The sequence below is a fragment of the Hoplias malabaricus genome, chromosome Y, assembly GCF_029633855.1.
Source record: "Hoplias malabaricus isolate fHopMal1 chromosome Y, fHopMal1.hap1, whole genome shotgun sequence".
NCBI lineage: Eukaryota > Metazoa > Chordata > Actinopteri > Characiformes > Erythrinidae > Hoplias > Hoplias malabaricus.
In genome coordinates this window covers 76,583,752-76,610,492 of record NC_089820.1, presented here as the reverse complement: position 1 = coordinate 76,610,492, position 26,741 = coordinate 76,583,752, and the positions used below count along the sequence as shown (strand labels likewise).

Sequence of the window (26,741 nt, the reverse complement as noted above, 5' to 3'; positions counted from 1 at the left end):
CCTCCTTCTTTCATCAATCTCTCCCAATCACTGATTCTTTAATTCCTAGCATTCTCTCTCTCTCTCTCTCTCTCTCTCTCTCTCTCTCATCCATGTGGACTCTATTTCTGAGTCCTGGCATTACTCCATGTTGCTGAGTGCTGGAGTGTTGTCCAGTGCTGGATGGTCAGTTTTACTATTGACCCTGTCCTCAGTCCCTCACTCAGTGCCAGAGAGGCATATGATGGAACTCTTAGAGTAAAGCCCCATCACTAGAGTAGAACAGACCCCCGGAACACCACAGAGTAACACTGCTATGTGATAAAGCCCCGCAGGGAAACGAAGGGTTAATGCAAATGTGCTTTAGGAAATGCAAAAGTCTAGGGCCCAGCGCGAGGAGCCCAGATGAATGAATGAATGGATGAATGAACGAATGAATGAATGCAAAGCCTGCCAACCTGTCAGCCAAGTAGTGTGAATTCTTCACGCGACGCTGCAGCCCTCGACCTGCCCGCGCGCGTGCGGTATTCACCGAGCTCCGTTAAGGGCACGGGGACCGTTCAGGGCTCAAACAAACAAGCAACAATAGCCTCATTCCATCCTCGCTCGCGGTGGTCCCTAAAGGCCAGGGTCCCGTCCCTCCATTCCTCAACAGGGCTCGCGAGGCGACGGCAGAGCTGCCTGCCCTCCTCAGTGGTCACTAGTCACTGCTCAGAGTCTGTAATCGCCGTAAAACCTCACGCGAGCGTTAACGTGCGGTTCGTCCCGCGCGAGCCACCGGGAAACTCCGCTCTCGAGACACGCGATCGACTCCCGCGCGGACCACAGCTCCGGAGCTCGCATCCAGATTTGCCTTATAAGCTCGCGCTCTTCCGTCTCCCCCCTTCTCTTTCTTCTACCCTAACCACCCCCCCTCCTCCACCCCACTCTCTTCAATCTGCTCCCACCCCCCTCACTCCACCACCACACTTCCCTCCCTCCTCGCGCCCAAGCCATTGTTCACACTGATAGGTAACGTAAGCTTCGCATCAGCGCGCGAGCCCTGGACGCAAACGCCTGGCGCCAGTCCAGAGCGCGCATTGTCCCTCCTTTCAATTCAATTTAGTCTCCGGTATCGGGTTTCTCCACGCGCGAATGAAACACCCCTCACGTGTTGATCTCTTGTTTATTAGTTGTTGCTCATCTCAAACCCACCGTCTCTACATCAACGATTCAAAACAGGCTGGAAGAAAAGGTGGCAAATACTTTCTCCCTTTTTCTCCCACTCGGGGAGATGGCAATTGTGGAACAGTGGAACTGCGTTCTCAGGAGTGACTGAGCTCCATCCAGTACCATAGGAAGGAGCTGGACTTGTTTTTGTGACCCGGAATTTGTGCTCACTAACGTGTACTTGGCTGAATGCAATCAATTCCTCACAGCAATGTTCCATCCTAGCGCACAGCCTTCTTGAAAGAGAAGCTGGGGTACAAAAAAATCCCTAACAATGCCTTGAAATCAAACCAACAGGGCAGAAAGTGTGGATCAGTAGGTGTCCACAATTGGCCATGTTCATGTATGTATTTGTGACGTCGTATACCCACTTACTCAGCATAGAGCAACGTAGCCCCGCCCATTCAGGTTTAAGTTATAAGCAGCGTTGACATGCAGCATGCTTTCTGCTGCAAGAAGGCTTAAAACAGTGTCGGCCAATCAAAGAAGAGCTCATTTACATGTAATCACAGTAACACAAACCGTCTATTTAATCCTAAGAGATGAAGAGAGGATGGAGGATGATTATGTAAGAGTGATTCATGGCTGGTTTTGATACATAAACCCACTCAAAAGTCTTTAGCAGCCTTCAAGGAAACCCTTTAGGTTTCACGCATTGGTAACTGAATAGAAAATTTCAGCACCGTGGACAGCGACACACGGGCTCAGCTAATGCCATTAAACCGCCCATTGTCTGAAAAAAACAAAAAAGGTTAACGGGCTACAATCTGTTAAATAAGTAGCTTACACTAATCACTTTTAATGAACAAGCACCTGTCTCTGATAATGAAAAACTATAAGCTTCAATATCATTTTAAATATTTCATAATACTGTACTGAGAGTCCTCTGTCTATACAATCATTATATGGAGATTAGGCAAACTGTGTATTATGATATTATTACATACCATTTCTCTTACATATTATGTATCACTGTATGCCATGTCCTCTGAGTGTGTGTGTGTGTGTGTGCTTTCAGCTGAAGGCAAAACCCCATCATATTTGTCAAAAATTAATATAATACAAGCCCACAACCCACCTAATGCAGTAGCCCAAAAAGCCACCCCCCAACCCTCCTCTCCAATGCTTATTCAGTGCAGCTTTTGTGGTCAGGGATGCATGGAAATTGTATTTTCCCTTTGATGTTTGCTTCCAGTCTCTGTTTAAAAGCGTGTGTAGTGGGTTTAGTGGGGCATGATGATTGTGGACCCACATAGGCGAATAATATGGGTCACGGCACCATATTCCCACTTCCTTCTCTAGTGGTCTACAAAAAAAGAAAAAAAAATTCAAACACACTGTGCCTTGGACACTGGTCTGTGCTGTTCAAAAGGTTGGGGACCCCTGACATAGCGTAAAATAGGTTCATCCCTGTGGGAAGCCACTGGAGGATAAGAGTGTCAGCGGAACGTCCATGCTCATGTCCTGCAGTGGAGATTGAAACGGCGGAGGTTAACAATACAGTCCACTCAAGACTGAAGCCCATTGAGGATCAGGTAAGTGAGTGCCGTCGGGTTGTCATGGCTACGCTGTTGGTTTTCCACCCAGTGATGAATGATGGCTCATTCAGACAAAGGCCTGGAGCAGGAAAGACCACCTGTATCTGTCTTCAGACTTGTGTGCATGTATTCTGTCTATCCAAACATCTATAGACACCCACATGCTCAGTGTTTCTTCTGAAATCAGGCGTAGTAATCGGGCGGGGGCTGTCTACTCCTTGGTGAAGGCTTAATGTTTGACATTGACTGCAACAACCTTTGCTTTCCTATAAGGTCATGCAGTAGATATTAGAACATTGCTGGGGGCATCTGAAGGCATTCAACCATATAAACCTTTGTAAGTTCAGCCCACAGATATGTGATGCTCCAGTAATTCAGAGAATGTGATCCCACAGCTCCACAGCCATGGCTTTACACCCTTCTAGTTGACACTTGTCATTGGGCATGGTGACCTTGGGCTCATGTGGAGCTTCTTCAGCGCTTCCAATTCTATTGGTCAATGCTTTTACTATGACGAGGATGCTAAAATCACTACTTAGACATGTGAACATCAAATATTTGGACATGTAGTGTCCAGGATAATGAAAGAAGGACACTCCACTCAAGGCAGATGTAGCACTGTTTATTTCAGGCACATCCGCTGTGCTAATTAAAGCCGAGCCTGAAACAGACAGCTGTAAATGATCATCATCAAGATGACCCCCACAAGGCCGACAGAGCGGGCAAACATCTGTCCTCAGACGACTCCTTCAGCTGTTCGGAGAACTAACTAAGTCGAGCTACTCTTCAATCAATGAAGGGCCTGAGGACTGATGATGGAGGCTTCACAAGGTCTGCACTCTTTAAAAAAACAGTAGGTGGTATTTTTACACTAAAATTACAGCTTTATATTCATTTTGATGGTCCACTGACGTCTGACAGGGAGAATAGAGCCTCTGTCTGTGCTACTCAGGGCTCAGCACTACAGAGACTGCACTATGTCCTTTTGGAGGAGGGTAGGAAGTGATGCCCTCTAGGCGTCCTGGCATCAGGTGGCTGAGGCCAAAGCTTAGATAACTCTTTTTGTGATGTCACAAAATCAAGCATATACACTGATCAGCCACAAGATTAAAACCACTGACAAGAGAAGAGTGAATAACATTGATGATCTGGATACAGTGGACCCTGTCGAGGAGTAGGATAGATCAGTGGGTGAACGGTCAATTCTTCAAGTTGATGCTGGAAGCGAGTGAAATGGTCGATTCGAAGAATCTGAGCCACTTTTATGAGCGCCGTGTTGTGATGATCATAATGTTTTAGTCAGAGCCTCTCCAAAACCCAGGTCTTGTGGGAGGTCCCCAGTGTGCCGTGGTTAGTACATATCAAAAGTGGCCCAAGGAAGGCCCACTGGTGAACGGGGTCATGGGCACTCAAGGCTCATTGATGTGCGTGGGGAGTGAAGGCGAGTCCGTCAGAGAAGCACACACACTGCTGAGAAAGTTAATGCGGGCTCTGACAGAAAGTTGTTAGCACACACAGTGCATGGTGAGTATGAAGCTGCTGGCCCCGCTGACCCCTTCACTCCCCCTGTGTATCGAAAATCATTCCTGTAAATTTAGTTTGCTTTGGCTGTGGTTTTTTGCTTCTGTGTATCAAGTATTTAAGGTGGTATCGAGCTTGATGCAATGCTTTAGAGATGGTATAGAGCAATACGTGTTGTTTAAAGGTGACATCATGCAAGATGTGATGTTTTTAAAGTCATATCAAGCTATGTGTGATGTGATTTGAAATAGGTGCGAAACAAGATATGGCGTTTTTAAGGTGGTATCAAGTGCGTGGAGGTGGGTTTAAGGTGGCATTGAGCGAGACGTGGGGTTTTAATTGGTATTGGGTACGATGAGATGTTTTTAAAGTGGTATTAAGCAGGACTTGATGATTTTAAGGTGGTATACTGCTGCATATTTACCCCCTTAAAAACACCTCCTCTCACATGATGCCATCTGTTAGTGTAAGATGTGGTGTTTCTTAAGGTGGTTTTGTGTTTTAAGGTGGTAAGCAGCAGGATGTGGTGTGTGTGTGTGTGTGTGTGTGTGTGGAATGTGGAACAGTTTTAGTAGTTTAGTTGGTCTTGCTGTGTCTGTGTGAGCCATCACAGACATCAACAGTGCGTCACACTAACAATCCAGTCAGAGCAGAGCTCATGAAATTACTCATAAGCCTTCCATAAAGGGCAAAACAGCTTCTTCCATTCTAGCATCAAATCACTGAGCATGTAATCCTGCATCTGGACATTTATCAGCATGGTTTCCAATGCTGTGATGCTGGTGTCCGGCTGCCCTGTTAACACAGTATAACAGAGTTTATTTTTTTTAGTAGATAAGCTCTCTACATATAACAGTATTCACTGGTATTACATGAATATGCTGTGTATAATACTGTGCTAAAACCCCACTGTTGGTCCTGATGTCTCAGTCTTGTAGCGATGGGCTTTTTTTCTGGCTGATATTGTTTATATTTGGGTCATATTAAGTTCTGAGAGAGTGGGGGGGTGGTGGTGGAGTGGGAGTGGAGTGGTGATCGAAGGCTGCCATGGAGAGATGAGCTGACCCACATTTCAAGCTTTTGAATGTGCTTTCTAGATAGAGCAAGCTTTTTGATATGCTCTCTCTTTCTCTCCCCAGCCCCCCTCACTTATTCTCTCTCTCTCTCTCTCTCTCTCTCTCTCTCTCTCTGTGTGTGTGTGTGTGTTTGTGTGTGTGTGTAGAAACAATTTTTTTTAAATTAAGTTGTGTTTGCCCACGGCACGGTGGCGCAGCAGGTAGTGTCGCAGTCACACAGCTCCAGGGACCTGGAGGTTGTGGGTTCGTTTCCCGCTCCGGGTGACTGTCTGTGAGGAGTTGGTGTGTTCTCCCCGTGTCCGCGTGGGTTTCCTCCGGGTGCTCCGGTTTCCTCCCACAGTCCAAAAACACACGTTGCAGGTGGATTGGCAACTCAAAAGTGTCCGTGGGTGTGAGTGTGTGAGTGAATGTGTGTGTGTCTGTGTTGCCCTGTGAAGGACTGGCGTCCCCTCCAGGGTGTATTCCCGCCTTGCGCCCGATGATTCCAGGTGGGCTCTGGACCCCCCGCGACCCTAAATTGGATAAGCGGTTACAGATAATGGATGGATGGATGTTTGCCCACTCACGTTGTGGGGATTTTGTTCACTGTGAGCACAAGCTTGTCCCCACACCGTGTTAAGTTTAGGGTAAGGTTAAAGTTAGGGTTAGGGTTAGGGTTAGAGTTAGGGTTGAGAAGGGAGGTACAGTAGCAGTAGTTATGGTTATGATTGCAAAAAGTCTCCACAAGATGAAGAGAAGTTAACCTAGTGTCCCCGCATTACATGAAAACCATCTTGTGTGTGTTTATACACAGGAGTGTGTAGGAATAATACTCATGTACAGGCAGTGTTTTGGGGATATGAGGTTTTATTACAACAGTGATATCTTACATTAACAAATCTGTGCTCTGTGCATGTGCTCTGTGTGTGTGTGTGTGTGTGTGTGTGTGTGTGTGTGTGTGTGTGTGTGTCGTGTGCGTGGATCTGTGATGAAACCCTGTGAAGCCCCCAGGGCGGAGCTGGCTGTGTCGACCCAGATCAGTTTAATTAACATCAGACAAACGCATGGAAGAGGAGGGGGTTTAGGGACCATGCTCGTCTCTCTGCACATGCCATGCCACATATGGGCCTACAAACACACACACACACACATACTAATACATACACACATATACACATATATACCCTCACACATCTGCTGCCTGCTCACACTCTTTCAGTGTCTTAACAAGCCGAGGGAGAGTATAAAGTTCACATGTCTGTGTGGAAGATGCATGTAATGTCTCTAGTGTTATGATACCTTTATAAAAAAATAGGGGGGAATCATTGTACACTTCTGCGCAAAATTCAATAACCCCTTTTGAAATTAGGCGGTGTATTGTGTTGTGAATTATGTGACCATTTGTGCAGAGAACACAGTCCAAATCTCTGAACATTTTGCTGCAACACGGTCCATTTGCTGAGTTTAACACATGAAATGAATTGGCCAATAATAACAGTCATTGTGCATTAATATAAGAGGAAACATTTTAAGAGGCATCTTCCCTGTGTGGAGCATGTCCTTTTCAGGATGTTCTGACTGAGGATGAAGCTGAATTGAACAGTGATGTTCACTAAAGGTTCAGGCGGTGGAAATGTCCCTACATAAGTACAGCAGTGGTCTAAAAGTCCAGTTGGGCGCCTTAAACGAACGTTACATTCCCTACTTCATAAGGAAAGTCGCACATCTGTGCTTTTTCACTTTAGACATAATTTAATTAGAAACACATAATAAATGCCTGGGGTTCAAATGGGATTCATGAATTGAAATCAGCTGTGGTACAATGGCGCCATGGTAACATTGATGGTACCGCCACAGTGACCGTTTTTCAGAATGTACAGGCTGAACAGACAGATGTGTTGGGATTTGTGACATCACAAAAACAATGCAATTAAAGGTGTTTTTGTTTTTGATATTTCAGTATATATTTTAAAGATTGGGCGGCAACGTGGCTCAGCAGGTGGTGTTGCAATCATACAGCTCCAGGGACCTTGAGGTTGTGGGTTCAAGTCCCGCTCTGGGTGACTGTCTGTGAGGAGTGTGGTGTGTTCTCCCTGTGTCTGTGTGGGTTTCCTCCGGGTGACTGTCTGTGAGGAGTGTGGTGTGTTCTCCCTGTGTCTGTGTGGGTTTCCTCCGGGTAACTGTCTGTGAGGAGTGTGGTGTGTTCTCCCTGTGTCTGTATGAGTTTCCTCCGGGTGACTGTCTGTGAGGAGTTTGATGTGTTCTCCCTGTGTCTTTGTGGGTTTCCTCCGGGTGACTGTCTGTGAGGAGTGTGGTGTGTTCTCCCTGTGTCTTTGTGGGTTTCCTCCGGGTGATTGTCTCTGAGGAGTGTGGTGTGTTCTCCCTGTGGCTGTGTGGGTTTCCTCCGGGTGACTGTCTGTGAGGAGTTTGGTGTGTTCTCCCTGTGTCTGCGTGGGTTTCCTCTGGGTGACTGTCTGTGAGGAGTTTGGTGTGTTCTCCCTGTGTCTGCGTGGGTTTCCTCGGGGTGACTGTCTGTGAGGAGTTTGGTGTGTTCTCCCTGTGTCTGAGTGGGTTTCCTCCAGGTGACTGTCTGTGAGGAGTGTGGTGTGTTCTCCCTGTGTCTGCGTGGGTTTCCTCCGGGTGACTGTCTGTGAGGAGTTTGGTGTGTTCTCCCTGTGTCTGCGTGGGTTTCCTCCGGGTGACTGTCTGTGAGGAGTGTGGTGTGTTCTCCCTGTGTCTGTGTGGGTTTCCTCCGGGTGACAGTCTGTGAGGAGTTTGGTGTGTTCTCCCTGTATCTGTGTGGGTTTCCTCCGGGTGACTGTCTGTGAGGAGTTTGGTGTGTTCTCCCTTTGTCTGTGTGGGTTTCCTCCGGGTGATTGTCTCTGAGGAGTGTGGTGTGTTCTCCCTGTGTATGTGTGGGTTTCCTCTGGGTGACTGTCTGTGAGGAGTTTGGTGTGCTCTCCCTGTGTCTGTGTGGGTTTCCTCCGAGTGCTCCGGTTTCCTCCCACAGTCCAAAAACACATGTTGGTAGGTGGATTGGTGACTCAAAAGTGTCCATTGGTGTGAGTGTGTGTCTCCCTGTGAAGGACAAGGGTGTGTTCCTGCCTTGCACCCAGTGATTCCGGGAAGGCTCCTGACCTACTTTCTATCATTCATTTTATTATGAAATGTTCACACAATGTAAAATTTAGCCGTTGTTTAAAAATAACATACAAAATTAAGAAATTAAGTTTTAGAAAAGCCAGCCACATTGTTTTTGTGTTCTAACGTGTGTTTCTCTGTAGCTGGTTCAGAAGGGTTTCACACCAATATAATGAGAAATTAATGGCTGCCGTCGAGGCCTGGAGAAAGATCAAGAATTTAAAAAAAAAAAAAGCTTTTGATTATTGCACAAAAAACACAGTTTTTTCTGCCTTTTTCAGAACTGAGGATGAATATGAGCAGCAGACAAACAGATGTTCACTGTTTCTCTCAGCTTAGTGCTGGTAAGGAGGTTTAGGCCACAAAGGGAATTATGGCTCTAATACACAAAAATACACACACACACAAACACAAACACACACACACACAAACAAACATGTAAACACAAGAGACAATGTCAGTCAGCACTAGCTAATAACCCAAGCTGGTTATCTTTATAATTAAAGGGAAACTCCATCCATTTTTCAAAATTTCTGCCTAGATCAATCCTTAAGATATACATAAATCTTCCCCACCCACTTCAGCTTTCACCTGCTCTGTATTTTGGTTTCATTATGTTTTTTTGTTGACACATCCCATATTCAGAAGGTCAGGGTTCTTTGACAGTAAATATGACGGTGTGGTGTGTTCATTTGCAGTTGTTTCTTAATAATTTATTACCACTAATAATATATATATATATATTTTCTGACAGGACAGAAGCCAGTGTTAGCACATCAGTGTTTGTCTTCATCATTTTTAAGCCTTACGCCCTCAAAGGTGAAGGGATACTGTGACATCTCTCTTCATAATGATTTGTCATAGGGTCATTATCTGTATAAACATTGTATTTATGATCTGTATATTTTTGGATGATCCTGACTTCAAGAAGCAATTACAGAACACGAAAGCTAGACTCTGTGAACGAGGATACTCACGGGCTTTAATCAATAATGCAGTGAGTAAATCCAAATCTTTAAAGCACTCAGATCTGTTAAAAATAAATTGCTGCCTGAAAAGATACTTCTCTAAAAGTGTTTGTGACTCAGTACAGTTTCAAACACAGAGCATTAAGTAAATCATTCAGTCATTCAGTCAAACTGGACGCTAGTTTAAAGTGATCCAGTTTGGAAATATATCATTCCTGAAATAACAAAACAAAAGAGATATATCAGTAAAGGCTTAATGGCTAAACGACTACAGAATTAAAACATGTTGAGAAACAGCTGGAAGATATACATACAGTTACTGAGGCCATTGTGAGGGAAGTTGACCTATTATAAGTTAACTGAGGTCTTTAAGATAACTATCCTGTGGTGATAGGCTGAGTTTATGTGCTGAAGAGTTTACTCATTTTTTAAACATTAATTATTTCATTGCCTGTAAGCACTTTTCCAATTCAGGGTCACAGTGCATCTGGGGCCCAGAATCACCAGGTGCAGGGCAGGAACACACACTGGGCAGAGCACCAGTTCATCAGAGGGCACCACACACTCACACCTTTGTACGACCAAACCACCTACCAACACAGACAGCGAGCATATACCGGTCCACTGGCATAAAAAGGGTGGCACACCACTGACTGTAGACCACTGCTGGTCCACTATCGGAGCACTCAGATTACTGTCCTGTACAGGATATAACTCATTTATAATCTCCTCAAACAGATTTTAAATTCACAGAGACTTTTATTCTGGAAAACAAACTAATACAAATATTACCAAGAACTATGAGAGATATAATAATGAGTATAAGCCTGATATAAAATGATTATGATAAAAATGTTGACACTGTGCTGGATTAAAATGATTTACTAATCTTATTTATAAACGATAACAAAAAAACCTTATGAAGGAAAAAAATGTAAATTGGACTGTGAATGGAAAAGTGCTAAAATGTAGCATTTTGTCTAAAATTCTGTTTATCACCAGCGGTCCGCCCAGAAAACGCTGTGTAAAACACTAGTGGACCTCCAACTTTGCCCTCAGTGGGACAACAGTGGTCTGCCGTCTCCTTGCTATCAGGGATGTGTTTGTACTGTGGGAATCCAGAGCACTTGGAAGAAACCTACGCAGACACTGGAAGAACACACCACTTTTCTGTGGTGAAACATTCTGGATTTGGAACTTGAAGGCTGCTGAGTTTCCTCGGTTGAATCAGGAAATGGATTTTGGGACTACGAATATTGAATTTGTGTGTGTGTGTGTGTGTGTGTGTGTGTGTCTTTTATTTTGCCTGGTCACACTTCCAGGTTTGTGTGTGTGTTCAGTAATTAACCAGCATGTTTGCCACCTGTTTGCCTAAAGGATGAAATGCATCTTCTATTGTCTGTTGGAGGCTGCTCCCTGTTGAACACAATGGCCTCTGCATGAGAGTAGCCTCTTGATTCTTACTCCAAAATTTTCAAGGATCTGCTGATGACGTAAATACATTTTTACCTAGATTATAAACACATGGTGTAAAGGGTTATTGCAGATACACCTTTAACATGTTTTTGAATTATGACAGCAGGCAGTTGGAGCTCATCTATAAAATGGAAGCAAAGTATAAGCATTTAAAATATACTTGTTCAAATGGGAGGGAAATGTTGAATTCAATAATGCATCATTGCTACTGTTGCAAAGTTCGACAGGTTTTACAGATCACTGGCAGATATCCATTTTACTCAAACCTACATTTAGAGTCACTACATGATGAACATGAATTTAAATGCTACACTGCCAAGCTATACAAGGTCACTTTGTTTGAATTAATTTCATTCAGAATTTGAGTTTATATAACAACCATACGGTACGATAGTTTCTTTCTTTTCTTTTCTTTTTTTTTTTTTTTTTAACAATACAAGGTCGTACTCTCAGGGCGCTTTGTAAACTTGATTTTCAAAGAGATTAATACCATAGCTCACAAAGTATCCCTCCTGGGTATGACCTTCCTTAAAATCAAATGTGTGTGTGTGTGTGTGTTTCATAGAATATCAAACTGGCACAATTACCTGCCTCTTGATATCAGCCTCATTTGTTTTAATATGTAAAAAACACCTTGTGGAACTAGTTTAAACTCACTCATTACTATCTCACTCACTCACATTTAGCAAACTTAATCTCCTCCACAAGTGGGCAGCAAATAGCTCTCAGACAGTTTATAATGGTTCATAAGCATGATTCTTTGCATTTGTGACACTGTAAATAATTCATTCTTTTTATTTAATTTTGTGTATAGTTTGTGTATATATTTCATTGTTTCCTGCCATCTGGGGAACTGTGTGTCTGTGTCTGTGTTTGTGTGTAGTTTGTTGTTTTCATTATTGTTGATTGTGTATTTACTGTAAAGAATCTTTGAGAGAGGTGATGTTGTACTATTTGATCTATTTTTGACAAATAACATTTAAAAACAGAAATCTAAAAAAAAATTACAGCTGCAGTACAATAAACTAAGGTGGAATTAGTCACAATAGCTATTTCTTATGTGTGTGATGTTTATTGCATGTGTGTCCCTGCAAAATATTGAGGGGGAAAAAAAAGATATTAATTAAAGTGGTGCTCAATGCACTTGGAAATGAACCCATTTTTTGGTTTATTAACCATTACATTTTCTTAGAATTTCATGGAAAGGCATAAAAATCCTTAGCTTTCTCAAGATCCAGAAATAAATGGTTTTATTTCCTGGATCAAAATGAGCCGAGACACATGAGGCTGGGGGAGATTCAGAGGCTTATTAGTTCATTTTTTATTAAAGTTAAGAGACACTCTTCTGTGTACACAGCAGTGGTCCAGCCGCCTGGTGGAAGTAGACCACTTCATCACTGTGAGTCCTCAAAAGCGCTTTGAAGAGGAATATCTCCACAAGGACTGAAAGCTGAGATGAGGGTGAGTGACCAGTGGAGTACTGAAGATATTCTGGTCCATAGTGCAATGAAAATGTATGACCCCTTCATATTTGCTTTGAAATAGTAATCTTTTTAATAATATAAATGTGAATTGCTTGCTTATTTATTTTTATTCAGTCATGGGTCACGTTTTACTCTTCTAGCCACCTCTTGGCATTGAGCATGGAGCCTATAATGCAGCCACCCCAGCATGCCCCATGGCGTTCTCACACTTTTTCTGTGGAGAATAGACAAACTAAGTAGCAGACATAATCCTCTGTGCACTGTAGCCAAACTGACTAATGATAATGGCTTATTCTGTTCCCGCGTGTCAAAAATAATGACCAAAGCCTGTTTGAAGACTACAGTTATGATGTCTTTTTGGAAAAAAATAAATATGCCTGGCTTTTCAGTGTCAATCTTTCTTTCTGGAGCCACAGTGGGGTCATGTTCTAATGGCGGATGACAGAATCGTGTCGGGTGACGGGATTGTGGCAGATTTGCCAGGCCCCAACTTTACACCCCAGTCATGAGCCCAATACTGACGTTGAATGTGAGTTGATTAATGACTGGGGTGCATTGGGTGAACAGGGGCCACCAATCCTGACAGCTGTCGTCAGAATGTATGAGCCTACCACCATAAATCCAAAAAACACAGGGAAAATGCCAAACAAATCTTTTCAGGTGGCCTCTTGTCTGTTCACATTTTCAGCCTGAAAAACATCCACAGCTTATTCATAATTTATAGCTCTGACTGAGAAACCAACCTGCAGCTGCAGACAAGAAATTGTAGACAACACAACACGATATAGAGCGTTCTTTAATCTGTGTAGAATGGGGATGGAGGTACGGCTGTCCTACCTTTAAAATGTGAACTATTGGAATCTCTAAAACTTTCAGAGAAACGAAAGAGACACGATGTGGAAAAGTGAAAAATCCCCAGACAAACTAAACACAGTGGAATTTGTTTGCAGATATGTTTATGCTTTAACAGGGATCAGAAAAAATAAACAGCTAAAATGCACCTCAGCACTTCATAAGGAATTTTCTTCTTTATCTAAAGTAAACAAACTGTTAAAGGACTAAAGAGGAAATTTCATATACATGAAGCCAGCTGAGCTCAAATACTGATAAAAAACAAAGCTCTTAATATAGTACAGTTCAGGGCACACCACACTGTTAGTGGAAGTATGGCATCTCTTAATTTAGTCAGTTTCATGACTGAAACCACATTATTTATGAAATAATTTAATTCTCAATAGTGTCATGTTTTTAGTTTTTTTTAAACGCTAATAAAGTCACATTAATGTTATCAAAATACAATTATGCAAATGAATGTAGGTGTTGTAAGGGGAAGCCAATTTCCCAAAAAAAAGGTGAATTATATCCAGCATTTTCTGGTCATTATAATGCGGGAGGGAACTACACACACAAACACACACACACTCATACAACACAATATCCATCAGCACAGGAGCTGTGGACCCCAGAAATCCCCTCATAGCTCTCAGTCTGCGATTTCTCAATTGCTTCATTACTATTTCAGAGGCACATTGCTCCACAATCGATACATTTCCATTACGGTGATGAACGGCTGCTTTTCAAACGCTCTCCTGCCTGCGCTGATTAAGAGCCAGAAAGTCAGGGCTGAACATCCACCAGCTTCCATTAAAAAAAATAAAATATAAATATAATCTGTGAGAGGTGGAGCATGTTGCTAAAGTGAAGTCTGCCAACCTTGATCTTTAAAGGGCTTTAAATGCAGCCATTTCCACATTTTCACCAGCCACCATGCATTATTATTGAATTACTTTAGCATTTTCTGTCATTAATACACAGTTAATATCACCTGTGACGAACGCTCAGTATGACCGCTGAGTCCTTTGCACTAGTCGGGTCAAAACAAAACATAAAGAACTAGATATTTCTAAGAGAAATAACACAGAAATTTCAGTGGGAACTGATATAACCTGAACTCAAGATACAGTCCATTTTAAACTCATATTTGTGATGTCACAAATGCTACATATTCACATATGTGACTTACAGTGTTTTAGCACCGCCCACACATCAAAATTTCAGAAGGAGTTTGGATGAGCCTTGTGCTTTCTGAATAAGCAACAACAGAGAGCAGCCAATCAGAAAATAGGTTATTAACATTTATGTAACAGTACTGTTATTTGTTCTAAAAGCCTATTAAAGGCAGACTATGCAGTATTCTTTTTACCTTAAAATTACAGCTTCAGATCATTGTTGCGCTTCACTGACCTCCATTAGTCAGGACAATGCTAGCCAACATTGGACGTTTTTATTTTAGCACAAACTGGTAGTTAGCATTCTCCTCCAAGTGTGTTGAAGCATCCAATGACATATTAGCAGTAGTTTAAAGGAAGTGGCGATTGGCTTCATATGTCTCAGAGGATACTAGAGCTGATCTTCACCCTCCCTGCTTCAGAGCATCATGTGACTGGGGAGGGCTGGGTTTAGGCCTTGAACAAATGGCAGGAAATACCAGAAACTTTTGAAGAGGATTTTAAACGGTGTTTTATGAAGGGTGACTTTCTAGAAAAGGTAAGCTGTTCCATATTCCTGGGCTTGGGATGTGAGACGCTGCAGTGTTTTCCTCACATTTGCACAGATTTCCATTCCAAAGCCTGCCCGAGGCCCAAAGCTGAGCGCCCCCCCACTGCTTTGACAATGTCAAAATTGAATCCAGTCCCTTGCAATACATCACTCACACTGACATTCGGCATACCTTAGAGGACAACTCTGGACTTGAGAAAGCATTTTGCCAGCAATTCAAGCCAGCATGCTAACAATCTCAAGGTCATCCAGCTTCTGAAGCACTGAAATGCAGTGTTCTCATACTCCCTGTAAATGCACTATACCGTACTGAATGTAGAAATGTAATTTTGCTTCTTTTTTTTTTATCAGGAAATCACAGCAGTAAATCTCTGTACATTTACACTTAGCAAGCTTGTACAATCTCAAAATGTAAAGCTGCCAAAAAGATTTGGAGCAATATGCTTTTATGAATAAATCGTTCAGTCAATGGCTATTTAAAGGGCCTGTATAGCATGAAAACCAATCTTTCCTGCTTTTTCTTCCATAAAAAAAAGGCTACACTGGCCTTGATACCAAGCTTTAATTAGCACCTGCTTGTGGAGCAGTTACTAAACAAGGGCAAGCTAAGCTACATGCTAACCATATTAACCATAAGTATGTTAAGCATTTAAAACATAAGACAGTAGTATACTGTTACACGTATGTAAACATAGTTTCAAAACCTAACACTCACTCCTTAAGCCATAATATTATGTTTAACCCCTTGTTTCTACACACTCTGTATTTATACAACTACAGACTGTAGTCGATCTTTTGTTCTGCATATTTTGGTTTGCCCCATTAACGATATACAGTGATCAGGACCACTGTGAACTGGATCGGACACATCAGTGCTGCTGGAGTTTTTAAAGCCCTCTGTGTCACTCCTGGACTGAGAATAGTCCACTGAATTGATAAATATATCCACTTCATGTGAGTAGCATCCAGTAACCACTGATGACTATAGGACTGTCAACACAGACTGTGCAGCAACAGATGAACTTGTCACGGTTGGAGGGAGGGCGAGGAGGTGGACGTACACGCAAGGAATTTATTAACAAACAAAAATAAACACTCCGCATATACTCTGAAAATAAACATAGATAGGACATAGAAACAGTAATTAGAATTAAATTTGACTGTAATTGGACTGATTATAGACATAGGAGACTAAGGAGCACTGAAACCAAGGGGAATAAATGCAAACAAGGACACTTGAGACAGATAACGAGGGGGCAGGATTACAAAAGAGACACACTGACGAGAGGGCGGAGCTAAGGTGGAGACTAGGGACAAAACAAAAACAGAGCCATGTGCTCCTGAGCGCAGGGCAAACAAGGTAACTCAGAAAATGCAGGAACACACAAGACAGGGCAAAAAGCATGACATAACTACGGTCTCTGTGTTTACGTGTATAAGGAGGACCAAGAATATAGATGTGTCGACCCCTGCAGCCCCGACAATGGTCCACTAAGCTAATCATAGCTTCTCTATGGTGGTAGTGTGTGTCTTGACCACTGAAGAACAATAATGCATGGGAGCAACAAATTGATTATGGTCTGTAATCGGGTTAGTGCATGTAGAAACAAGGAGGTGGCTGACTGTTGTATATACAGTTGAGAAAATAGGTCATTGTGAATTCACTGTTTATATGATGTCACAGAAATCAACACACATACATACATCCCAATATACGACCTACTGAAGTTCAGACTCATTTATTCCCCTGCTTTTTGTATATCTCACAGTACAGGCAGCCAATCAGAACAGAGCTCCATTTTCCAAAAACAGCCTCTTAAGAAGGATAGGAAGCCAGTCAAGCAGAACTGAATTACTTACTGGCTTTGGTACTTATAGCCATAGAAATATTATAACATTGTAAGAGGACATCTGGCATATGTGCAGCAGGCAGCTCATTACCACAGACAATAATTAAGACCCATTTTCCTGTCCTTTGTATCAAAGTAGAAGACACTGTCGTATTGAATCAACTGCTCACTGAGTTTTGTTATAACTACATTTTGAAAGTGGGTGCTCTGTATTTCAGTGCACACTTAAATAAAGGTGTCAAAAAGAGTCAGATCGTTCCAGTGTGATAGGGCAGCCTATCAGTTCAACCCATCAGTTTTAACCACATCTGTTTGTCTGGAGTAGGCTGAGACCAGGGCTGTCAAAACCAGAATGAGATCAGAATAGAGATAACTAATTAAACTCCTATTCAAAATATATATTTAAAAGACCACTACTGGTGAATGCTTCATCTATATCAATTTTTTTTAATAAACCGTGCATGGATGTGTGAGAAGACGCATACACAATCGCAACAAGAAAGTGTTCCCAGATCCAGAGCATGATCCAATACTTCTGGGATGAGTTGGAGTGGCATTAGTGACCCAGCACTAATTATCCAACATTGGTACGTGACCTTACTAATGCTCTTGCGGATGACGCAGTGTGGTGAGAATGCTTTTTCACAGCAGTTTATCTAACACCTTATGCAAAGCCTTCTCTGAAGAGCAGAGGTGAAAAGGATCCACTGATAATGGTACAGTCACCAGTTTTACATACACCATGACCACTCAGAGATCCATTTGAAAGTGTAAATCATTGTTTATGACGGAAAAACCTCATATATGGTTCTCTAAAGAACCTTTCTTAAATGATTCCATGCAGCAGCTAAAAGGAGTCTGCTAATGTTATTGTATAAGTCATAGGATACTGTTGCTAAGATTGTACTTGAAAGAGAACTGAACGTTTTCTATTAAAGAGCATGGAAAGGTTTCACAGAGAACCCAAGATGGTTCCACAATGGAACTGCCTTGAAAAAAAGTCCTATTTCAACTCCATTTTTAAGAACATGAGGGAAGATTTCCTGGGCCTAACTCATATGTCTTTGTCTGGTCTTTGCCCACTCTAAAAATAGATCTGGAGAGGCTTGAATGGTCTTTGATGGCTTTTATTGATGTGCTTTCTGCTTTATTACAGTGGAACTATATGACTAGGTGCCTGACAGTTTGAGGAGAGGCTGTTCACATTTAAGGGCCTGTCTTCAAACCCTCATTTCCCTTAACCTTCACCGTGCCTATGCACACTACATGTTTAAAATCTTCTGGACACCTGTTCTCCTCAGCTGAAGGGCACTGACTGGAACTACGTCCTTTTTGCTGAATCCGAAAGGCTCTTCTCATGGGGAAATGTTGTTGGAACCCAGAGGAGAATTTGATTGCATTCAGCCGTAAGAATATTAGTCTTCACTATGCACTGGTGTTAAAGGAACATTACGTAATATTTTTACTTTAAATTACAACTTCGAATTCACTGTGACGCTTCACTGAGCTGTGATAGGGAGAATAAAGCCCCTGTCATTGCTACTCCAGGATAAGCTGCAGAAAGTGCAGTCTTATGACCTCTCATGGCTGGATGCATTCAAATTCTTACATCAATGTTCCAACACCCAGTGTAACACCTTCTGAGAAAAGTAGAGACACAGCAAAGGGTAGACACCAAATGTAAATTATTTATACCAGTACATACCAAAATATATATTATAAAAAAAGGTAGAACAACACATTAAATATTAAATACAGACTTATGTAAATCTGACAGATTATTAATGCAGAAACTGAAGCAGATGCCTGTGTTGTAATAAAGCTGTAAAATATTAATACAGCACAGATAATAACACGGAGAAGCACAGGAGAATTTTCCTGAGCTTTAGAACTTCTATGAGTTGGAAAGAGCTGTATACATTTCGGCAATGATGGACAGCTTTGAGGAGCGAGGGTCTAGAAAACACAGAATTCACAATTCACAGATAGCCTGCAGATGTGGGACACTTCTGGCAAAGACGCACATGGCTGGCACATATTCAGTATTGAAAATACCTGTCACTCAAATGTGGCTCACATTAAAAATGCTCATTATGTCATGTCACAAAACAGATCTGGCTCATTTCTGGCCAAAACAAATATGGATCAGCTAGCCATGGCAGACCGGATGTAAGTCAGAAGTGGGACAAAAATGTACTTCTGGTGACACGTGGCCCTAATTTGGGGGTATGTGTGTCCCAGGTGTGGCAAGTGAGAACTGTTTGCTCAAATGTGGCATCCCAAATTGGCCAATGGCAATGGAAAAATGGGCCAGACCTGGGCCAGGATAGTTCTGTTTTCTGGGATTTTGGCTAATTTTCTCAAAAAAAATAATAATCTTGGCATCTGAAGTAATTACTCAGTATCTCATAATAATGACTCATCACATGATAGTGACTTGGCATTAACTCACTAAAAAGTATCTGTGAGAATGTGTTTTATAATTATGGCTTATTTTCTCAAAATAAAGCATAAGATCTTGAGAAACCAACTTATTTGCTTCTACATTATTTTCATTTAGCATAAATGGGCTTGCCGTAGTATATGGACTAGTACGTGTTGATAGCTGGAAGGGAGGAGCTTGGATTTGGGACAGAGCCAGAGTTCAGCTGTTGAGCAAGTGTGTGTGTGTGTGTGTGTGTGAGACAGCGAGAGAGAGAGAGAGAGAGCCCTGCCACAATGTAAGTTCACTCCTCACTGAACGAACTGTTCAAATGTATAAAGTTTGTTTTTAGCACCTATGCGGCTTTAGCTTTCAGCTAAACTGGAAGACGGCGAGGAAACCGAGGAACAGCTCGCTGACAGAAGTTAGTCTTCACTTCACGGTTTCTAAACACCATGGCTGTCGAGCCTGGCTCTCTTTCTGAGATTTAAGGCGTTAACTCTGGTTTCTCAAGACAGGCTTTGGAAAACAGACCGACCTGCAGTTTGTATTTGACGGAAATTATAAGTCATGAGAAGGGGTTCTCTTCAAATTCGAGCTTCGGGTTTCTCGGGTTGTCAGCGGTTGGGCGACATTCAGCAGTCGCGATATAATCGGGATATACCGGGTTTTCATACTGAAAGATCATTCCTAAAAAGGTTTATGTTAAGTTTTGGGAGCGAGTTACGCCAGTGTCCTGCCTTGAAAACACTATTAGTATATAATATATTTTTGTACGTCCTACAAAACCCATTTTTTTATTTTAATTATTATTATTATTGGGCGGCACGGTGGTGCAGCAGGTAGTGTTACACAGCTCCAGGGACCTGGAGGTTGTGGGTTCGATTCCCGCTCCGGGTGACTGTCTGTGAGGAGTTGCTGTGTTCTCCCCGTGTCCGTGTGGGTCCCGTTTCCTCCCACAGTCCAAAAACACACGTTGCAGGTGGATTGGTGACTCAAAAGTGTCCGAGTGAGTGTGTTGCCCTGTGAAGGACTGGCGCCCCCTCCAGGGTGTATTCCTGCCTTGCGCCCAATGATTCCAGGTAGGCTCTGGACCCACCGCGACCCTGAACTGGATAAGGGTTACAGATAATGAATGAATGAATTATTATAATTATTATTATTATTATTATTATTTGCAAAGACTTGCTGCACTTGTGGGAAAGTGACTTTATTTATGCATCAGTCTAATTACAGCATAAAAACTATTTTGAATTAACATCTGTTGAACAGTTTTGAATATTGATTTTATATTGAATTTCTAATACAAACAGGAAAAAATAAATTTCTACATTTGCTTAATAATATATTGCAATGTGGATTTGTAATGTTTTCTTGTCATAAAATCTTCAGCACTGTACAAAATCAGACACTATCTAAAGGTGATGTAGCTTAACTTCCATCCAGAACAGCCCAGTAAGTTATTAAAGTTTTAGGAGCTGTTCTGTGGTGGTAAAAGATAATCCACTTGCATAGGGGAAGGGAAAGTCAAGGTTAAGAAAATAGGTAAATTATTAAAATATAAAGGAAACTTGGAAATGGAAAAACTTACTGGACGTTTTGAGCAAAATGTAAATAAAAGGATAGTCTCTAACTTTTGCACAATTCTGAATATCACTGTAAGTCTCTTTGGGGATGAAATTGAAAACTATATTGAAGTATGATACAGTGCTACAGAAGTCTGCAGCACATTTTAGAAACAGCCAAAAGGTCTATTGAAAGAAAATCAAATATATAACACCCAAATAGTGTTTTTGCCCTACAAATACAGAGGTTGGCTGTATATTTAGATTACGTCAAGCCTATAACCTTCATTTCCCTGCACTGAATTGAATGAATACTATTGAAGAATAACCCACATCCTGATTGACTCTGACAGGCTATAACTAATCCTCAAGCCTCAACTTCTGCAGAATGCACATTTTCAGAATGATTTCCAGAAATAATGGTCCTCTGCTTTTCCAAACCTCCACACTTTATAAACAAAATTAATTAATCCAATCACAGAACTTGTTCACACCCTAGTAAACGCAGCGCTTAGCTTATGGTTTTACTACTTTGCTGAAATTTCGCCCATAGGCATCATATCTCTGCTGGTGAAATTAACATGGAGAAATTAATTAAGAAAACTTTTGAGAATTAATTAGAAAAGCACTGAATGGATTAATTCATTCCGTTTCAAAACGGGTAGCTTTTGAGTGGAAGCACAACCCAATTCACTTTTTGTAGTTCAGCACTGACTGAAGTGCAGGATGTTTCCTCAAGTAAGAGCCAAGCTCTGGAAATGCATGTCCAATCCATTTCCACACATTAATAGTCATATATTCAGCCAGACCTGTGTAATAGGATTGGGAATGCTGAGTGTAGAGGTGTGGGATTGATTGGTTTTAGCCTCTGTATCTTCATAAGAGTCTTTTAATTTCACATCTTTGAGGTCGTATTTTAAATGGGGTACAAACCATTATAGTTTTAGCCTTAACCTTTTTTTTTTTTTAACATGCACTAAATGTCCAAAAGTTTGTCGACATCTTTTAATGAGTGATCTTCGCTACTTCGCTACTCAAATGTGCAGACAGAATTTCTAATCTCCACATGAACCTAAGGCCACTGTGCTTGTTCCAGTTGTCAGTTAGAGGTGTGTAAAACCCCCCACAACATGAAACAGTGGAAGTACGTTCTCTAGAAATACGTTCTCTGATGGTCGACCCAGTACCAGTAGCATGGGTTTTAGGGATGACTGTGGTCCTGATCTCATCATCCTGCACTAATACCTGACCTCACTAAGGTTTTTGAGGATGCATGCAATCTAATCCTCACAAAAATGTTTCAGCTTCTAGTGTCAAGACTGTTACTGCAGCAGAAGGGAACACAATTTCATTAATAACTTTGATTTCAGAAGAGACATTAGGCTTTTGAGTCTACGGACATTTTTGGAATTCAACTCTTCTTTTATAGTTAATGCCATATCATAATATGACAGTATTTACAGTGATAGAATCCCAGTTTTCTGCATGTACACTGTTCTGTCTGATGTTTCTGTGTCTTTCTACTTCTGTCGTTTGATTTACTGTGAAATATAGCAAGCTGTACCATTGCCAGATCAAATGCGCTTTTTTTCCTTGTTTTAATGCAAAATTCAAGATGTTTGGCCTTGTTTTTCATTCCTTATATACTTCTAAACTACATCCTTCGCATTAATGTCAGTGAATATTGCACTGAACTCATTCCACATGACAACAGAGAGGTCTAACTCTCCTGTTTTCTCCCCATAGAGCATACCAGCTCAGCCGGTCTTTCTTGTGTAGCCCCATTACATTGAAGCCAGTACTTTACCCTGGATAAACGAGAACATACAGCAGATATTTGACTTAGCCCAGGTCACTGTCACACTTTAAAACTGAAGATATGTCCCTCTGCAGATTTTATCAGGGAGGTATAATCCCTTGCCTCATTTCCATATCAAATCGCTGCAGTGGGACTTAGTTATTGCCTTCTGCCTCTCCTGTGAGCTCCAATAGGTATTGGATGCATGCCCACTGTCCCTCTCTGCCATTAAATAGTTTGTTTTTATAGCATCTAATCTCAGTGTCACAATAAAAAATTTGATAAGCAGGCACAGGCTTTCTCAGGTCGGCATACGAGCGTCGGTACATCGCTTGGAAAATGGGTCCTCTGCTTCTGCTTCTGAAGATATAGTCTCAAAACAAGCCCATAATTCCTTTATTGGCGCATCACTAAAAGCAGGTGCTGCAGAAAAGCCATGAGTTTATATTAATGGAGTAGTAACGGAATAACTTAATTTTGGGATGAAATCCACACCCAAACTCCTCCTCCTACCCCTTCTGTGTTCTATAAATCCTCACGTCCCACCACCACCCAGCACCTCGTCTTCCATGACTGCTTTCATTTCTAAGTGGTGGGGAGTCTGGTTTTTGTTCCCACAATAAAGCCACCCAGCCAGTCAGTTTTGGGTATGATCTGGACTCTCAATTTACTTTCTGCTTGTGTAGATGTTGTGGAACATAACATTCAACATATGTTACAGAATTTTTGATGTTTGATACCAGCTAAGTTATAAAATCCAGATGTTTTGAACATATTTAAATAGTTTTTTACAGATTGGAATATTAAATTTGTCTGAAACTCCAGAGCTTGTTTTTAGGTGTACCAATAACATAAGTTATATATAGTAACATATAATTGTAATTAAATATTTAAACATTCCCCTGCTCTTTTGTAATTTTATGTTAACTTGTGTAGTATTAAAAAATGAGTCTAATGTGTATGAAGTATTAATGTGTTATGTTCATTATGGCTAACATTGAAATCACCACCCACATACTTTTGGATTCAATATTATCCCAGGAACTGGTGCTATTTCCTTGATGGAGCTCATAATGAATGCAGTGATGAATAATTTCTATTATTATAAATTCTTTATATTAGCATCTGAGATCAAACATAGACTTATTTGGTGTAGGGTGAAATATAGAAATATTAATATAACTCTTCTAACGTAGATGTGTTGCTCTGTTTTGTTTCAGGGAGGACATGTTGTTATGGGCGTTGGCCGTGTTGCTGGTGCTCTTCTGCAGTGTGGATGTTTGGTACTATCTTCGCATGCTGGGTTTGCTGATCCAGGCCTGGTGGCTCTCTCCTGTGTTTGATGTGACAGGGGAGCAGACGCTGGGGGGCCGGGTCCACCCCCATGACATCGACCTGTGCCACATGAACAACGCCCGATACCTGCGCGAGTGTGACTTCGCACGCATCTCCCTCTACGCCCGAAATGGGGTGTTGAAGACCATGAGATCCTTGGGGGCGACTGCGGTCGTCGCAGCGACCACCATCCGCTACAGAAGACCCCTGTGCATAGGGGAAGGGTTTGAGCTACGCAGCCGCATCGTCACGTGGGACGACAAAGCATTTTATGTGGAGCAGCGGTTTGTGTCGTGTAAAGACGGCATGGTGGCGGCCATCGTGTTCTGCAAACAGAGCGTACTCCGGAGCAGCCCCAGCAAAATTCTTCAGCACCTCTGCCAGAGAAAGGTGAATGTAATTCTGTGACCTGAAGACTGCATCAAATCATTCTGAAATTCTTTAGAAAATAATTCAGTTATGTTAGCCACATTGATTATGTTGTAATATATATATGTATTATGCATTATTCTCCAGCACAGTACCTCCTGCAGCCTCATCATTCTTATACTATGGCCTTATTTCCATTCATTAGTGTTCTCTTAGTACAATACTCTGCAGATACATCAGACTCCCAGTGGAAATCTCTGTGGAACTATCCCTGTCAAGCAATCTAACTGCTAGCCCAGCCACTGATTCATAGGCTAATAAATACAGCTAATATTGTCAAACTAATTTATGAAAAGAAAAAAAAACATCTGTCTATTCAGCTTGAAAAATGGAGACTGAGGTAAAGATGTCTAAATATCCAGAGCGCTGCCCCTCAGACTTTTAGCTTGTCCTCAGCTGAGTCATTTCTGTCCATTCTCTTCATCGTAACGATGATTTGAAGACCATTGTTACAGTTATACTGCTGCAGTAAGATATTCAATTTGTCTTTGGGGGCAAATAAACAGCCTGGCCCCAAAAATCTCCTCCAAGGGAGTTTAAAAACCTCCCACCGTCATTATACATCACTAGAAAGGGGCTTTAAACAAGTTTTTCAACCAGAAATTCTCACTCAAGTATCTGCTGCAGCACTATTAAAGAATTTTATATATATATAAAATACTGTTTTTGATATCCCCTGACACACATTCGGTGAGTTTATTGTACAAACGTAGTGGAATAGAGATAAAAACATGGATTTCTTCTGCTTGAAAACTGCCTCAAAATTTAATCATAGCTCCCAACATGAAGCCAAACTTTAAGATTTCAAAATTGATTTGATTCAATTATTATCTTCATCTTAAAGCGCCACACAGCCTTGATGCATTTTTGATTCTGTAGACTGGAGGTAACTGCAGAAATGGAGAAGCCCAACCAAAAAACTCATATCTTCATGTATTTTTCAGGTTGAAGTTCCAGAGTTTCCTGAAGAACTCCAGCACTGGATCAACTTCATGGCGGCCAGCAGCCAGACGCTCAAAGCCGAGAGTGGAACGGATGAGAAGAAGAGCGAGTGAGGACAGAGATGAATCTGCTGTCTTTATGTGACAATGTATATGTTTACATGAGGAATGCTCAGGGAGGCACACTCACTATGCATCAGCCCTCACACTGCCTGCAATGTACATTGTAAGTTAAACTCGAATATGGTTTACATTAATTATAACCCATTACCAGCACTACAGTAATTCTGGAAGACAGTTTGTGTCACAGCTTGTTTTAGCTGCCTTCTGTCCCACAAATTCTTTGTGTATTTCGTGGCATTTTCCTTCCTCCAAGTTCAGTGTATGCACAACATTTGCATAAATTTTTGATGCATATTTTATTGTTTGTATGAAACACTCAGGAGATTTGCATAACACCAACACCAGGCCAAGCCCGAGCAGGAAGGATAATTGGTATTTGACACTTGCAGCATCTCGACGATGTCCTGTCCGTACTGTAACTTCTAAAACTCCGTTTACAATAAAAGGCTCACTGTCCACTTAAAGTAAAAGGGAATATCTAAATCTGAATTGAGTTTGATTTTTTTTAAGTGTCATTTGTAATGAAACAAATATTGGGTTAAACAACTCAGAGTTGGAGAATGTTCACAATGTCCTGGGGTCATTCTGGAAATCCCTGCCAAGCACATGCACCAGAAAGGGAAGAAAATTCCGAATTTCCAGCTTCAAATTAGAAATACCTGTGGGTCTCACATATACCAAAGGCTGTATTTTGACTAGAAAGAAGGATAAAAGCTGTCTATGAAAGACTCCTTTTACAGATATCCATTGTAGATATGTAGATGTATAGATATAGAATGGCTTTGATGGGTAATGTCTTATTTCTCATATATATAAACGTGTTCAAAATAATATCAGTTTATCTAAATTAGTCTTTATCAGAGCTGCAGTGGAGATGCTGGTTGAGATTGGACTGTTATAATTGAAAGGTTCAAACCGATACACTGATCTTTAATTGGACAGACTTTATGGTAAAAGAAAGAAGGCAGTTTCTCTTAGTCGTGTCTCAACAGTAAGGTAATATCTGGCCTCTATAATTGTAATTGTAATTATTTTAAAGCAGTGTTTTCTCTACGTCTGCCCTAAGCGAACGTAGCGTCTGTGGACTTCCATGTGCCTGAGGCATTGCTTGTTATTTCCAGAAAGGAACAAGTGCTTGTTTATTTTGTTGTTTATTTTCATTTTTGGAGATGCAATTAGCACATGAATATTTACATGGTTCTTTTTAAAATCAATATAAAGCATAAATCAACATTTTAAAACAATGTTGTTTGTTCTTCACTTCACCTAGAAAGATTTTGTACAATGACACTGACGTGGTGGTTTTAGTGTGTGTTGGGCTGGTACAAGTGGATTAGATACAGCAGTG

General features: G+C 41.5%; 2 protein-coding genes across 3 annotated transcripts in view; one reads left to right on the top strand and one right to left on the bottom strand.

Moving 5' to 3' along the window:
* The window catches only part of LOC136679442 (leucine-rich repeat-containing protein 24-like), a 30,149-nt gene extending 29,442 nt beyond the window's left edge, over positions 1-707 (bottom strand). Inside the window, exon 1 of the mRNA XM_066657957.1 lies at positions 438-707. The gene's annotated coding sequence lies outside the window, so the exon portion shown is untranslated. The remainder of the gene's footprint in view (positions 1-437) is intronic.
* An 18,673-nt stretch (positions 708-19,380) lies between these two features.
* Positions 19,381-25,971, top strand: LOC136677588 (protein THEM6-like). 2 transcript variants are annotated; one of them, XM_066655148.1, is made up of 3 exons: positions 19,381-19,500; positions 23,786-24,290; positions 25,274-25,967. In XM_066655148.1, coding segments are annotated over exons 1-3 (618 nt in total). In that variant the 5' UTR covers positions 19,381-19,498; the 3' UTR covers positions 25,385-25,967. The 2 variants fall into 2 exon arrangements, with proteins under 2 accessions (XP_066511245.1, XP_066511246.1); XM_066655149.1 differs by having other exon boundaries at positions 19,498-19,626; positions 25,274-25,971.
* The last annotated feature ends 770 nt before the right edge of the window (positions 25,972-26,741 follow it).

What these genes read in the sequence shown, in the direction of transcription:
- LOC136677588 (XM_066655148.1), top strand. An exon ending in AGCACCTCTGCCAGAGAAAG is followed by an intron (nt 24,291 to 25,273) that starts GTGAATGTAATT and finishes TGTATTTTTCAG; the next exon opens with GTTGAAGTTCCAGAGTTTCC.